Raw genomic sequence first — 13,141 nt, 5'->3', positions numbered from 1 at the left:
ACCTAGAGTACATGTCTCAGGATTGTGTCCAGATGGCTTCTGAGTATCTCCAAGGAGGGGTACKCCACAGCCTCTCTGAGAAATCTGTTCCAAGGTTCAGTCACCTTGGCAGCACACAAGTTTTTCCCATGACTTGAGGAACCTTCTGTGGTTCAGTTTGTATCCATTGCCTCTCATCCCGTCACTGACTCTCATCCAYCGAAAACACTTTGGTCCCATCCTTTCTACATCCATCCTTCAGATACTGATACGTATCAGCAAGATCCCTCTTTGGTCTTCTCCAGGCTGAGAAGACCCAGCTCTCTTGGCCTTTCCTCCAATGAGAAGTGCAGCCCAAGATACCATTGGCCATCTTGGCCACAAAAGCACACTGCTAGCTCACGGTTAACTTGCAGTCCACCAGAACTCTTGGGTCCATCTCCACAGAGCTGCGTACCAGAAGGTCAGCCAYCACCCCTAGCTCTTATATATCAGCTACTCCTGCCGGTTACAGAACTGCAGTTTTGTAAGCAAACTGCAAAACTGCAAAAATCATCAGCAAACTTGCTGAGTGTGCACTCAGTCCCTTCATTCACACCAGCTACCTGCCCAAGTAAGTCATCAGTACGTAACGTTGGCAGTAAGAAACACTCCCTAGCTTTTTACAGTAGATGTCTTGGCAAGTACAATAACTCCATGGCTTGCAATCACTAATGAGGTCCTGCTAATGTCTTAAGATATCAAATTGTGTGTATATCAGCATCTCTATATGGCACTATATAGCTACATCTATAATCCTCTGCAAAGAGCTAACATGATACACACCCCAGCAATGCAACAAGTGGGCAGCAGAACACAGACCAGTGAGTGAGGGCTGGAGAGCACAACTAGCCATCTATCTGCCTATTCACTACTTGTGGCTCACAAGAGATGTGGCCAAAAATGATGTGGGAGAATCTGTGTGTCCCAGATACTGTGCCCATAGACTCAGCCTGATCCCTAGCCCCTGATGACACAGATCTCTGACAGACAAAAACAGGCTACCCAGAATCCAGGGGTGTCTAAAGACTCTCCACAATGTCAGAGGACCTCTCAGCTGTGGAACACGACCTCCTGTCACGAATTACAACTCTCACCTATGAAAAAAGCCTTGAGCTAACGATAGAATTCATCTCACCCAGCACTGGCCAGCTGAAAGCTTGGTGTTTTTTCCCAGTGAATTGTCTAATCTCCTCTACAGGAGAGAGAAAGAAAGAGATCTCCACAGGATGATTGGCCCTATCCTAAGACGGGGGAAGAGGTCCCTCCCTGAACTGGCTATGAAGGAGGCCCCAGAAAGCACCTTTGTTGTCAACACTTCATTGCTGGAGAGCTAAGTGAGGTGAATCCTCCTCTCAATGACTCACGCAAGCTCCCACAAGAAGCCTGGGATAGAGCAAGACCTTGAACTCTTGGTATGTGAATGCCATGGCCAGAAGAGGASACCAAGACCCTACTCTTGGCCACAGCATTCACACACCTTGCAGTCTGTTACTCCCTTGCCTAATGATAGCTTCCCGTAGCCTCTCTACTCTACTCAACCTCAATATGTCCACACTCAGCCTGTGTCTAAAGCACCAAACCAGGTTTGTTACTCCATGTATTACTGTGCAAGGACAATCATTGAGAGCAGAGACATGGAAACAATGAGAGTAGAGACATGGAAACAACTAGAGAAAAAGAAGGCATGACTGAATCTGAGCATCTCCAGATGACTGGCATCATTAGTTAGCATTCCTTCAGCTGCACTTACTTGTGTTTTAACTTAAAACAGAAGATGACTTTGATCTCTACCTTAAATAAACAAAAAGGGACATTCAAATGTTATCCTACCTTCCCCTTCCTCTGTGTGTAATTGGATATTGAAGTGATGCCATAATTAGAGTTTATTTGACTCTAGCACCCTGAAAATACATACTTGGTGTGTGGAAGTGCACATAAATCACTTTCCGCAGCCCCATCTTAGCCCTGGCTAGCCATAAGCCTAATGCACAGCAATATCAGTGTTCAGCAAAGGGTTTTGGTTATAACCAAAACATTTCTGGAGGCTAGAAGCAATCCCATTTAGAAAGTTCTGTGTACACCTGAACAGCTCATCTTACAGGTTAATCATTTGCTTGCATTGTTCTTTACACTGTCCCTAATGATTTCTTGTTCTAGCTCGGAAAAAGACAAATAACTCATCTGGGTTCACAAAAAAAAACCGAGATCATTCATGACATTAGTCATTTCATGTTATAGCAGGACTCTAAGATAGTGGAAAGGAATTTATTTCTCTCCATTGAGTGCAAAGGGGTCTGCGGAATTCATTTGAGCTTCTGCAGTGAACTTTCAGATGTGTTAAGCTAGACGAGATGGTATATTCTCATCAACCATGCCTAGAAAATGTCCAGAARCTAGTGACTTGAGTGAAGTAAATATTTGCAAACGATTTTTCTAAAGGAAAGCTTACAGCTTGCAAAGAAAGCTGGTGAACAAAGGAAAAAAAAAAAGAAAAGGAAAAACACCACGTTCATCTCAGATGGAGCAGGAAGGAATTTCTGGGCCTCTGAGTTTGTATGAAACTGTCAATGGAACCGACGGACTGGTCACACTGGTGACTGCAAGTGTGAAATGTTTGTGAAGTACCAAGAGAATTCAGCCATCATGATAATAWTAGGTATCTGGTCCAAACTTGCCAGAAGTTGTCAGCTTTGGCATCATTCGATGGCTCATTTTTATCTTCTGATGCARCTTAAAATGGAATAGGCTTCTGCTGTACATAGGTGAAAACAAAGATCCAACTAATTACAATAATCTTCTCACCACTGTGCACAAGACAAAATCCAGGCAAACTCCACCTTGCAACCAGCCTTCAGGATGTTAAGAAAAACAAAGCCTAGGCATCAGATGAAGCAAAACCCAAGCAAATTGCAGGAAGAAGATGCATGAAGCCTGTTAAAGACTGTGCAACCACTGGAAGGTATAGCAGGGAAGAAATTTGTGTGTTCTTTTCTAGAGTTCATCCCTAAGCAGGTGCCACTAGCCAGCCTTGAACCAGAACCTGAGTTAGATGCGCTCTGGTCATTCAGAACAGCAGGACAAATCAGTTGTTGACTGATGAGGCAAAATCATTTGACCGGAAATAAAAAGATCTCGATTCTGGGGACTAGAAAGGTCTGTAAACAGAGAGCATCTATGGAAGGCTACCCAAGAGCGGAGTGGAGGAACCTGCTAATTCTAAGGGAATCTAGCTGAGCATCAGCACACGCTGCTGCAGCTGCCACCCAGGGAGAGGGAAGTTCTCTGCCCTAAGGGACAGCACTAGCTCACTGGGGTAAGCTGGGGACTAGGAGCTGCCAGGGGCTAGGCCCTCCCCTGCAACATGCAGCAAGCAATCTGCGGTCTGAGCCTGGCAGACCGGGGCAGGAACTGTCACATCAGGAACCACACACATGCTCCCTGGAAAGGGTGGGTTTGGTTTATGGCAACAGCAACGGGATACAGAGGTTACTGGCAGTGAGAATTGACAGCCAGAACCAGACCAAACAGCCCCCAGCACGGTCTCATTTCTCTKAAAGACCACAGAGCTATGAACTAACCTATGCAGCATCCTATCTCCCAAACAAGAGGGTCCTACAAACCATATTGCAACTATTTGAGGAGAATGGGGGACAAAAACCTCAGGAATTATGACTTTAGGAACAAAGTAAGTCCAGCTCTTTAGAACGTCCTTAGCAAATGTCCTGTCCTTGTCGTATGACCAGATACGGCMCTAGTAGCTTGTGTACAAGGTGAGACACCTTGTGCTACTTTCAAGGGACAGCCCATGCAGAAGCTTCACAGAACACACCCTTCCAGAAGGATATTAGGAGACCACATMTCGCCAACACAATCTTCACTATCTCCATAGCTAATCATCAGCAAGCTCCACACATGCTCCTAACCCAAGACAGGCTGCATCACTGCTGATGCATTTGCCGAATGCGGGGCCCATGCTCTGTGTTCCCAGCAGTGTCAGCTCCAGAGAAAGGCTAGATCCAAGAACGGGATGCTTCCCTCACGAGGAACGAGCTGCTCAGTGGGTGCTCTCCTCTTTCTCCTTCCCGTTCTCCCAGAGCAGCAGGGCTGCTGTTCCACCAACACGTCAAGCAGTTCTCCCGGTGGTGAACAACGCGGCCTCTTTGTTATATTTAAGGAAGGGCCAGGAGGAATTCCAGGGATTTTTTTGCAAGATAAACAGAACTCTTGACCTCTTCAATCAAAAAAAAAAAAAAAAAAAAGAGCAGGACTGAACTGTTCCTGGTGGGGACTGGGCTGGATCTGGGGAAGAGGGTGCTGCGGGCGAGGGGGAGGGGACACGAGGAGCAACCTTCCCCTCTCACCAAGGAGTTTCCTCCATCACAACATGGTGAAGGTCACAAATAACGCCAGCGACTTCCCTGTCCTCTCRGGGCGTCAGGAGGGCCTGGCAGCGACGCAGCCCGTTCCAGGGAGAGGCCCAACTCTTCCTCCCCGTCCCAGGAGGGTAAAGCCCCCCGCTCCCGTCCACGATAAGCTGTTCTCATTGAAGGGGAGGGAAGGGCTCGGAAGGAACTTACTGCTGAATGGCGAGTTCATTTCTGTCTCCCCAAGCTGGGCTTCATTTYGGACGCGCGTGCACTCCTAGCCTTTCGCCTGCCCATGGTGGAGGGCAGGACCAGGCCTTACAGGCTCCCCATCCCATGCTCGGGGACGAGCCATCCGACACGGTGTGAATGGATTCACACCTCACCTTCTCTCCTCTTCCCTCTCTTATTCGCTCTCCCCCCTCGCACAGACTAGCAGTTGAACAATAGGCGAAAGCCTAGGGATATTTGCTAAGTGATAATCTTCCCACGTATTGCAGCCGCCTGTTTTCTCCCGTCTGATAAAGATTTCAGAGCCAACCACTTTCACTGAACAAAGAGGGGGAGGATGTGGGATTTGTTTTTTTCATGTCCACCTTTCCCCCCTCTATACACACATATACTCTTTCTTTTCAGCACTTACCATTCACCTGCTGAGGGGAGTAGGCTTCCGATCCAGAGTCCGGGGGAGAGTCGGGTAAAGTGCTGCAGAGTGATTGAGGGGAAAAAAAAATAAAGGTTATTTTGAACCAGCTTCCCACGCAACTTATAGATCCAGTTTGATCAAAGCACCTTCCAGCCTCCAAACAAAAAGGTCTCCTCAGCTGCACCCACGGCAGATCCCTGTTATCCCAAGTGCCTCCTGCTGTCAAGGTACAAACTGCCCTAGTTGTCACKTTGAACCTCTCCCCACTGGGCTTCCTTTGGTCTCATTTGCAGGGACAGACATTTTGCTGACCTGCCAACAGGACTTCCCTTATGACTAGTTAGAAGGAGCCAGGGAAAAACGCATGYGTTTCCCAAAGAAAGACCACTTGCTTCGCTAGGAATAAATGGGATCCTCTAGGGAAGCCTGCCTGCGGCCTCCAATCTGATGCRTGAAAGTGAAGGCCGGGATGCCTGCAAACGGATTCCTGCCCTGCCTCACACCCTAAACAAGCCTGAGCAGCAGAGCTGCCAGCAGCAGCACCCCGGCTTTAATACAGTGTGACCAAGAGCAGAGTGTGGCCAACAGCGAAATGAAATGAACGTAGGAAATYTCAGTGGCCTTGTCCAGCACAAGCCATCGCATAAGGACAGCGGGACGAGCAATGACCTTTCTCCTTATGCAGTGGCAGCAGGGACACAGGGAAGGGGGCTGCTTAACTCCCACTGCTTAATTCCTACTTTTAGCTCCTGTTTTGCGCTTTTACCTTCAGTCAGCTCAGGCTGTTGGATTCTTTATCCTTCTCTAAAGCATCTTTTTGTGAATTAATCTGAACTTGTTCTTTCCAGCTGTCCGCCATGCACAACCCCGTGAAGGGGAAAGCTGAAGCCTCACAAATCTCCATGCCAGGGAAGATCCTCAGCCATCCTGGTGCACAAATAAAGAACTTGTGTGCCTCAGACACTGGTTCTTCTCCGGTAACACACAGACCAAAYGCGTTGAAAAGACTGAGACTCTGTTCTCATGCAGACCAGGCCATGGCCACTGCAAACCCAAGTCATAGCAGAGACAGGCAGGGAAATGGTGGCTTTGCGGGCTGGATGCACAACTGTTGTCTGCACTCTAGGCCAAGGTTCACTTCACCATAACATCATCAACGAGATCTGCCTCCGTGAAGATATTTGGCAGGGAGGTTATCCTGTCAGGGAGATATTTTGTCTGCCCATTCATATCTGCTGCCTCCCAGGGGACACAGCCTCAGCAAATTCCACCAGGTTTTAGCAGCCCAGCAACCTGCCAAAGCCTGCTCTAAGGAAATCTGGCTGTGCTTTTCTCCTCTTCTCCTGACACCACATTCCTTGTCAAAGGTCAATTTTCAATGGGGATCCTTTTTCATTCCCTGTCTTACATCATTAGCTTTGTGACAGCAAAATATTCCCAGACAAACCAGTGCTCCTTGGATAAAACCGTCTGAAAAGCATACAAAGCTCTTAAGTCTGTGGGGATGAAACACGCAGAACTATGCACAAGTCCATCAAATTGTATCCTTCTGCTCCCAAAAGCTTCCAGAACTACAACTAAACCATAGCTCCCACCAAGACACCTGCACCAATGGAGTCAACTTGTCTAGGAAATAGGTTCTCAACAACTAATTGGCACACAAAAGTTCCTGCAGAGCAACAGGGTGGGATAATCCTAATAAAGAACTCTCAGCTTTTCTTGCTCTTGTTCCACCTTCATTTCTACTTTGTCCTCCCCCACACACTCCGAGTCTGCAGTATCCATCATCAGCCTTACTTCCTCCTGCCAAACTGGCCATAGCTTCATTCTCTTCACTAACTASAAATTGATAATGGATTAGGGCCTCAGCAAGGCAAGTTTGGGGCAATAACAAAAGAATCAGAGATTTAAGGGAATCCTGAAATCCTAGAAAAGGTCTGTGTGCAAGAAGATGGACAACATTACAAGGTTCGCTCTAAAAGTATAAGGAGGTCAGGAGGACAACAAGGATTTGCTAGGAATGCAGCTTCCATTACTTTCAGTGATGGCCAGGTCCTGGAAGAGYTTGCTGAGACGGCCATGTGCCAAGGCAAGGATCCAGCACACACAAAACTAAACAAGTTATATCCCAAATCACCTTGTCCCTGCCCCTGAATAAATACAGGGCTCTTCTCACAGTCATAGTAGTTGCTGATGTCTCCACCAGACTAGGGATTTGTTGTTCTGGTATAAGGCAATCAAAGAATCACAGAATCATAGAATGCTTAAGGTTGGAAGGGACCTCAGGGATCATCTAGTCCAACCCCCTGAACACACAGGGTCACCTAGAGCACATGGCACAGGGCTGCATCCAAGCGYGTTTGAAAGATCTCCAGAGAAGGAGGCTCCACAGCCTCCCTGGGCAGCCTGTTCCAGGGCTCTGTCACCCTCACTATTAAGAAATTTTTCCTTACATTCCTGCAGAACTTCCAGTGCTTCAGCTTGTGGCCATTTCCTCTAGTCCTATCACTGGCCACCACCAAAAAGAGGCCGCCTCCTCCTCCTCACAGCCTCCCTTGAGGCATTTATAGACACCGATCAGGTCCCCCCTCAGCCTTCTCTTCTTCAGGCTGAACAGGCCCAGCTCTCTCAGCCTTTGCTCATAGGGCAGATGCTCCAGGCCCCTGATCATCCTCGTAGCCCTGCACTGGACTCTCTCCAGCAGCTCCACAAAAGATGACATATAAGCAGCAGACAGGTAATTTGGCCTCATTTATGAACGTAGTAGAGATGTGGTCCTTAGTCATGACCTCGCACATCCTGGAGAATGCCAGATGCATGCAGAAGAAAACAATAGGACTGAAAGGTATCACATTATGCTTTCGGGCATGGCGCGCTCTGAGCTACTTCTGGTCTTCTGGGTAAAGAACAAGGTAAAAGTCCATATTATCCCCAGTTCGGGAATAAAACAGGGACAGATATTTTTTTGTGTGTCTCATTCTGAGGAATCTTTTCAAGTTCATCCAAACAGCCAAAGATATCCCAGTGGAGTTGCATTCATACCAAATCTTTGGTTCAGCGAGCTGGCAACTTCTAAGTCTGGGACTCACCATGTTGCATTGGCTGGCAACACTAGAGGGCGGAAGGCAGAGGGAGATAAGCTAGTGTGGTTTGCAGAGACGAGCCAGCCTGGATGCCGTCCTCACCTCCTTGTTTTTACATCTAGTACCCATCAGTTGACTGCAGAAGGCACAGAGTGTCACTGTAGAGAGGAGGCAGCAGGACCACAGCAGGATCTGTACCGYGGGGACAGATCAGAGCATGAAACAGTTCCTTTCAGCACAACCAAGTCTCCAGCTACTGGATGTGCTGCTGTACACTTTGGTTTTCATCCACTCAGCTTCAAATTACCTTCTTGCTTCAATTTCCTGAGGCTGGAAAAGCGCAGCACAGACCAGMGGACCAGAGAGGTGCATGAGGAAGATGAAACCAGATGTATTTTTCCCTTTGGGTCTTCAGGCAATAAAGTTTTATGCAAACAACTGACCCAAAGCTGCCAAGAACTGAATGCAGATRACCACTGCATCTGAGGAACATATTCCTCTTATCTCAGCTATAAGGGCTCAGCAACATTTTACCAAAGACACCTGGTTCCCTCCACGACTCACAGTATCTAGTAGCTCTCCATCATGCTAGCTCCTGTCTCAGTGAGTATTGCAGTACCCTCCCAACACGCCACATTCAACTGCTCTCCATCAAGGTGCCATCTGGTCCTTTCAGCCATGGCAGACTCCAGCTGCCATGTTTCTGTGCTCTCCCAGCCTGACAGAGTCATTCCCTTCCAGCCCGGGCTGCCACAGAGAGCACGAACCACATCTTTTCTCCTCACGGGTCTAAATGTCCAGTCGCATTTATCAGCAATGCTAAAATGCAGGTCTCCTTCACAAGGGATGCATCCATAGTTCATTGCAAAGGAGTAGAAATCCAGCYCAGACGCCAAGTCTTTCTCGAGTGAAGTATCCAAAGCATCAGGCCAAARTAAGTGCATCTCTGACCAATTTCAGCAACATCTTCCCCTGGGGTGGCKAGCCTTGGAACATCCTGGGCACTGAATTTTCACGTTTCACATTTATTCTACATTATTTTTCTTCCTAAAATAATAATAAAACACCCTTCCATCACACAGTTGAAGGTGTATAAGATAACTATCCTTACCAAAGTCATTGTTTTGACACCACCTGCTGACATAGGGGACATATACAAGAYGGGAAGTTGCTTATTCTCTCTAATCCACAGATACACTTATGACAAACACCGTGAACAATCTTTCAAGAACTTCAGAACCTATACTCATAAAAAAGTCCATGTATCTCTGTGAATAACGCACATTGATGTTGTCAGCCAGGAGTCTGTGGAAACATTTAGGCTCCAGCAGCCTCAGAGGAAAGCTGGCCCGTTATCTGTCAGTTTTCTGCCACCCCACCTCCCCATCTCACTTACCCAGGTGCATAGGAGGCCTTGGGCTCCGCTTTGATTGGAGGGACCACATTGTTTATGCAGTGGCCACCAAGGTAGCCCTTGGGCACCACCATGCCATTGTTGTTATTGCAGTTGAGGTGAGCGCCATAGCTGGGTCCACAAGGGTTGGTCAAAGGAGGACCATGACGGATTGGGATCTGGCTGCCTGGGGGAGGAAGGTGGAGGGAACCGCTGGAAGCAGGGTTGGTCACATGGCCAGCATTGCTGATGGAGTTGCCAAGGGGCGCATTGATGGTGGCTGAGCTGGAGGGTTGGGGGTGTGCACAGCTGGCTGAAGCAGGGATGTCAGGGAAACAGCTGTGAGAGAGAAGGGGACAACCTCAGTGCTACAGGCAGATGGCACTTTCCACCCGCTACCCAGCCSTTCCCTCCCCAGCAATGCAGCAATAGGGACAGAACCTCTCAGGGGCACTAGGGAGCACAGAAGATGAGCAGAACAATCAGCATCCTGCTGTCGCTGGCAGGAACATGTAGGAAGGTTGGTTGGTTGCTTGGATTGGTGGGAGCAACATAACCCTCAKGGTGCAAGGCACCCAGGGGACCAGCTTCAAAGCTTATCAAGGCTAGCCCCCAYTTCCCTTCATCTCTCCACCATGGTGCTGTTATGCTATCAGATCCCTATCATACCACCATGACTTCCACCTGGACATCCTATCTGAAGCCTAAAACACTTCCTTTGCCCAATACAACATGKGATACAGTTGGTCTAATAACAGGTTCTGCTCACTGTGGCTCAGCTTATGGACTTGTGCAGGCAAGCAGCTTTGTCATGCCAGCTCCAAGATACTGCTCCCAAGCTCCGATCCAGTTCATCCAACCTGCTATCAAGGTCTGGTTTCCCCTGTGCTCTGCCAATGTCAGTGCACACAGGGAGACTCTTCCCTACTTTAAAAATGTGTTGTGCTGGACTTCAGTCTCTTGTCCTGAGCTGCTGGTGCTTGCTTTCACATTGCCCAAAGCGATTTAGGAAAAATCTTTTCTGTGTCGACAGGAGGAAGAAGRGAAAGGAGAAAGCAACTGAGAGACRGGGGAAATTCAAAGGCAAGAAGAGCAGGGAAGACAGGAGGAAGTCCTTGAAATGAATAGGGGAAGAAAGAGCACTGAAGGAGGACTTTAAAGGGGACAAAGGTGCAGCCAAGGCACATAGTGATTTATAAATGATTCCTCAAGTGCAGGAAAGGGAATTGCTTGATTTCTCTCCACAGAAGACAATAGTGGACACTGTTCCTGCTGTGGATCTAGGGAAGCACTTACATATCTGGCGAGTCCTCCTTGCTGATGTACTCTTCCAGGATGCTAGTGTCAATGTTAGATGGTTCCAAAGCTCCATTAATGTCGTGGCCTGCAAGGGAAGATGAAGTCGAAGTAAGAGCCATGAGAAAGATATAAATGTTTTTTGTCTTTGACATCAGAACCACCTAAAGCCTACACCAGACCATTTCAGAGTCAAGAAGTTGATCAAAGAAGATTGTCAAATCCTTCAGTTGAAGGAGTACCRTCTGTCCATACCTATCTGCATCCCAGTGTAAAATAAGATAGAGGCAATATTTGTAGGACAACACAGTCTGGGAAGCTGGACAGCCCGAGGRGACTTGTGCTTCACAGAGCAATCTGTGAGCCAAACTCTGGCTGTGGCACATGCAGCTTTCCAGGGGCTCAGGCTCAGAATACATTGGAAAAAGCTCATGGAGTTAAGTCGTACAGAGACTCTCCACAGGTCTTGCCCCATCAGGACCAACTTGGAGCTGACGTTGCCTACCACAGACTCTGTTATTGAAGCTGCAAGAGCCACGGGTCTTGCCAGGGCCTCCTCAGCACTAACAGCTGACTRAAGAGCTGCCTTTTGCAGGCCACAGGAGAACATGGTAAGTGAAGAGGCAAGGGTCGTGTGGCAGGGCTTTACGAGCGGGCTCTGAGSGTGCTTTTGAAAGCCCTTCCTTGCCCGTGGATCCTTGCTTCCACGGAGTTGCCCCATGGCTACCACGACAGCTCTGCAACAGCTCTTGGCCCCTGCAGGAGCCCTCCTCCCTCTTCCCTCTCTGGCGTGGGCAAGCCCTGGGCTTTCTTCTCCTTTCTTCCAGAGGGTTCCTCCTCCTCTCGTCTGTTCTGGGGAAGCGGGGCTGGGTTCTGTTGACAGAAAGTGCATTCTTTATCTGTCTCTCTGAAGTGGGAGTGCGCAGCCCTCTGGGGAGGATGCCAACCCTCAGTGCCAAAGACACTGCCAAGAAAGTGTAAGAGAAGGCCCCGCTGCCTCCCCCTGAGCTCCGATAATGGAGACAGCCCTTCCTGAAAGGCCCCAAAGCTTCGTATTAAACCAGTGACACTCACCCAAACTACTCGCTCACACACAGTCCAAGTAGTGCCACCCCATCCTCCCCACCAGGGGCCACGCGCTGCGGCAGGGTTAGCCAACGAACCGCAAAAATGGAGACGGGGGCTTTCGGCCTGCAACCCGGCCAATTGGAGCTCTCCCCTCGGCAAATCCCTCTCATACCAAGACAAGCAAATCGGCAGAAATAAATCCAGCGAGGAATTCTGCCAAACGGACAGGGAGCGTGTGTGTGTGTGTGTGTGTGTGTGTGTGTGTGTGTGTGTGTGTATGGGGGAGATCTTTTCCTTAGTAACCCTGGCTAAGGAGAGAAACCTTGGATAGCTTCTCCCTGGATAGGCACCTAACCCTTTGCGTGCCACACACCTCAGTGGCACAGGCAGAATCGGGAGGAGACAGGAGCAACACTGCTTTCATGTGAATCCTCACTACAGAAGGAAATAGCTAGCAGGCAGAGGTGCCACACAGCTGGCAGCCACCATGTTGGCTGGTCAGAACGTCCTGAGCTGTGCCCCAGTCCACAGGGCCAGCAAGGGGGGCATTTCTCCATGACAACCTCCTCTCCTAACTCCCTGAGTTTGCAGTGAGGGGGCAGCAATGGCCTGGGTGTCGCTTTGGGTAATGTTGGACTGGAAGAGTCAACCGACGGCCAGCACCACGGGCACATGCTTCCCTTGCTCAACCCCTACGGCCCAGCCTCTCTTTGCTATGCCCACTTCTGACACCTCAGCCAACTTGCATCTACCCAAGCACTTCTTTTCGAAGCAGCAGCTCCTTAACCTGCTATCCCTCAAACGGCCCAGACTACTGGGTGTTTAGCACTCCCTCCACCCTGCTGCCACASGCTTGGCCAAAGGGAGAACGTGCCCAAAATCACATGACGTGTTTGGCAAGCATCCATGACAAACACTATCAGGAAACTCCATCTTTACCCCACACTCGGATTGGAAGTGGCGTTCACAAAAGAAAAAAAAGGACAATTTACCAGTTTTGCTGCCTTTTCCACGAGCTACTGAGTTGGTCCAGGAAGAGATCTCTAGAGGGATTTCCATAGACCTTCACACTTTCAAACTCCATAAATTTTTCCATTGGGGAAAAAGAGTCAAGGACCTCTCCACAAAAGAGAGAGGGCCCTCTGCAGCCCTGAGTGGTGCTGGCCTTCACTTTTTCGTTATTACCTTGTCTTAAAAGTCACCTTCAGAAGAACTCAATTGAGACCCAGGCAAAGGGTGAGATAAGCACCTGACGCGAAAGGTCTGTCAG

General features: G+C 48.8%; 1 protein-coding gene across 4 annotated transcripts in view; it reads right to left on the bottom strand.

Moving 5' to 3' along the window:
• MYRF (myelin regulatory factor) overlaps window positions 1-13,141 on the bottom strand; it is a 72,546-nt gene that overhangs the window by 30,080 nt on the left and 29,325 nt on the right. For all 4 annotated transcript variants that reach the window (XM_026045611.1, XM_026045614.1, XM_026045613.1 and 1 more), the window contains exons 2-4: window positions 10,804-10,891; window positions 9,511-9,846; window positions 5,029-5,090 (exon numbers count right to left, since the gene is read on the bottom strand). In XM_026045611.1, the coding sequence (XP_025901396.1) occupies window positions 5,029-5,090; window positions 9,511-9,846; window positions 10,804-10,891 (486 nt within the window). The remainder of the gene's footprint in view (window positions 1-5,028; window positions 5,091-9,510; window positions 9,847-10,803; window positions 10,892-13,141) is intronic.

The sequence above is a fragment of the Nothoprocta perdicaria genome, unplaced genomic scaffold, assembly GCF_003342845.1.
Source record: "Nothoprocta perdicaria isolate Ctin4 unplaced genomic scaffold, notPer1 scaffold_405, whole genome shotgun sequence".
Classification (NCBI taxonomy): Eukaryota; Metazoa; Chordata; class Aves; order Tinamiformes; family Tinamidae; genus Nothoprocta; species Nothoprocta perdicaria.
This window is presented reverse-complemented; position numbering and strand designations above follow the sequence as displayed.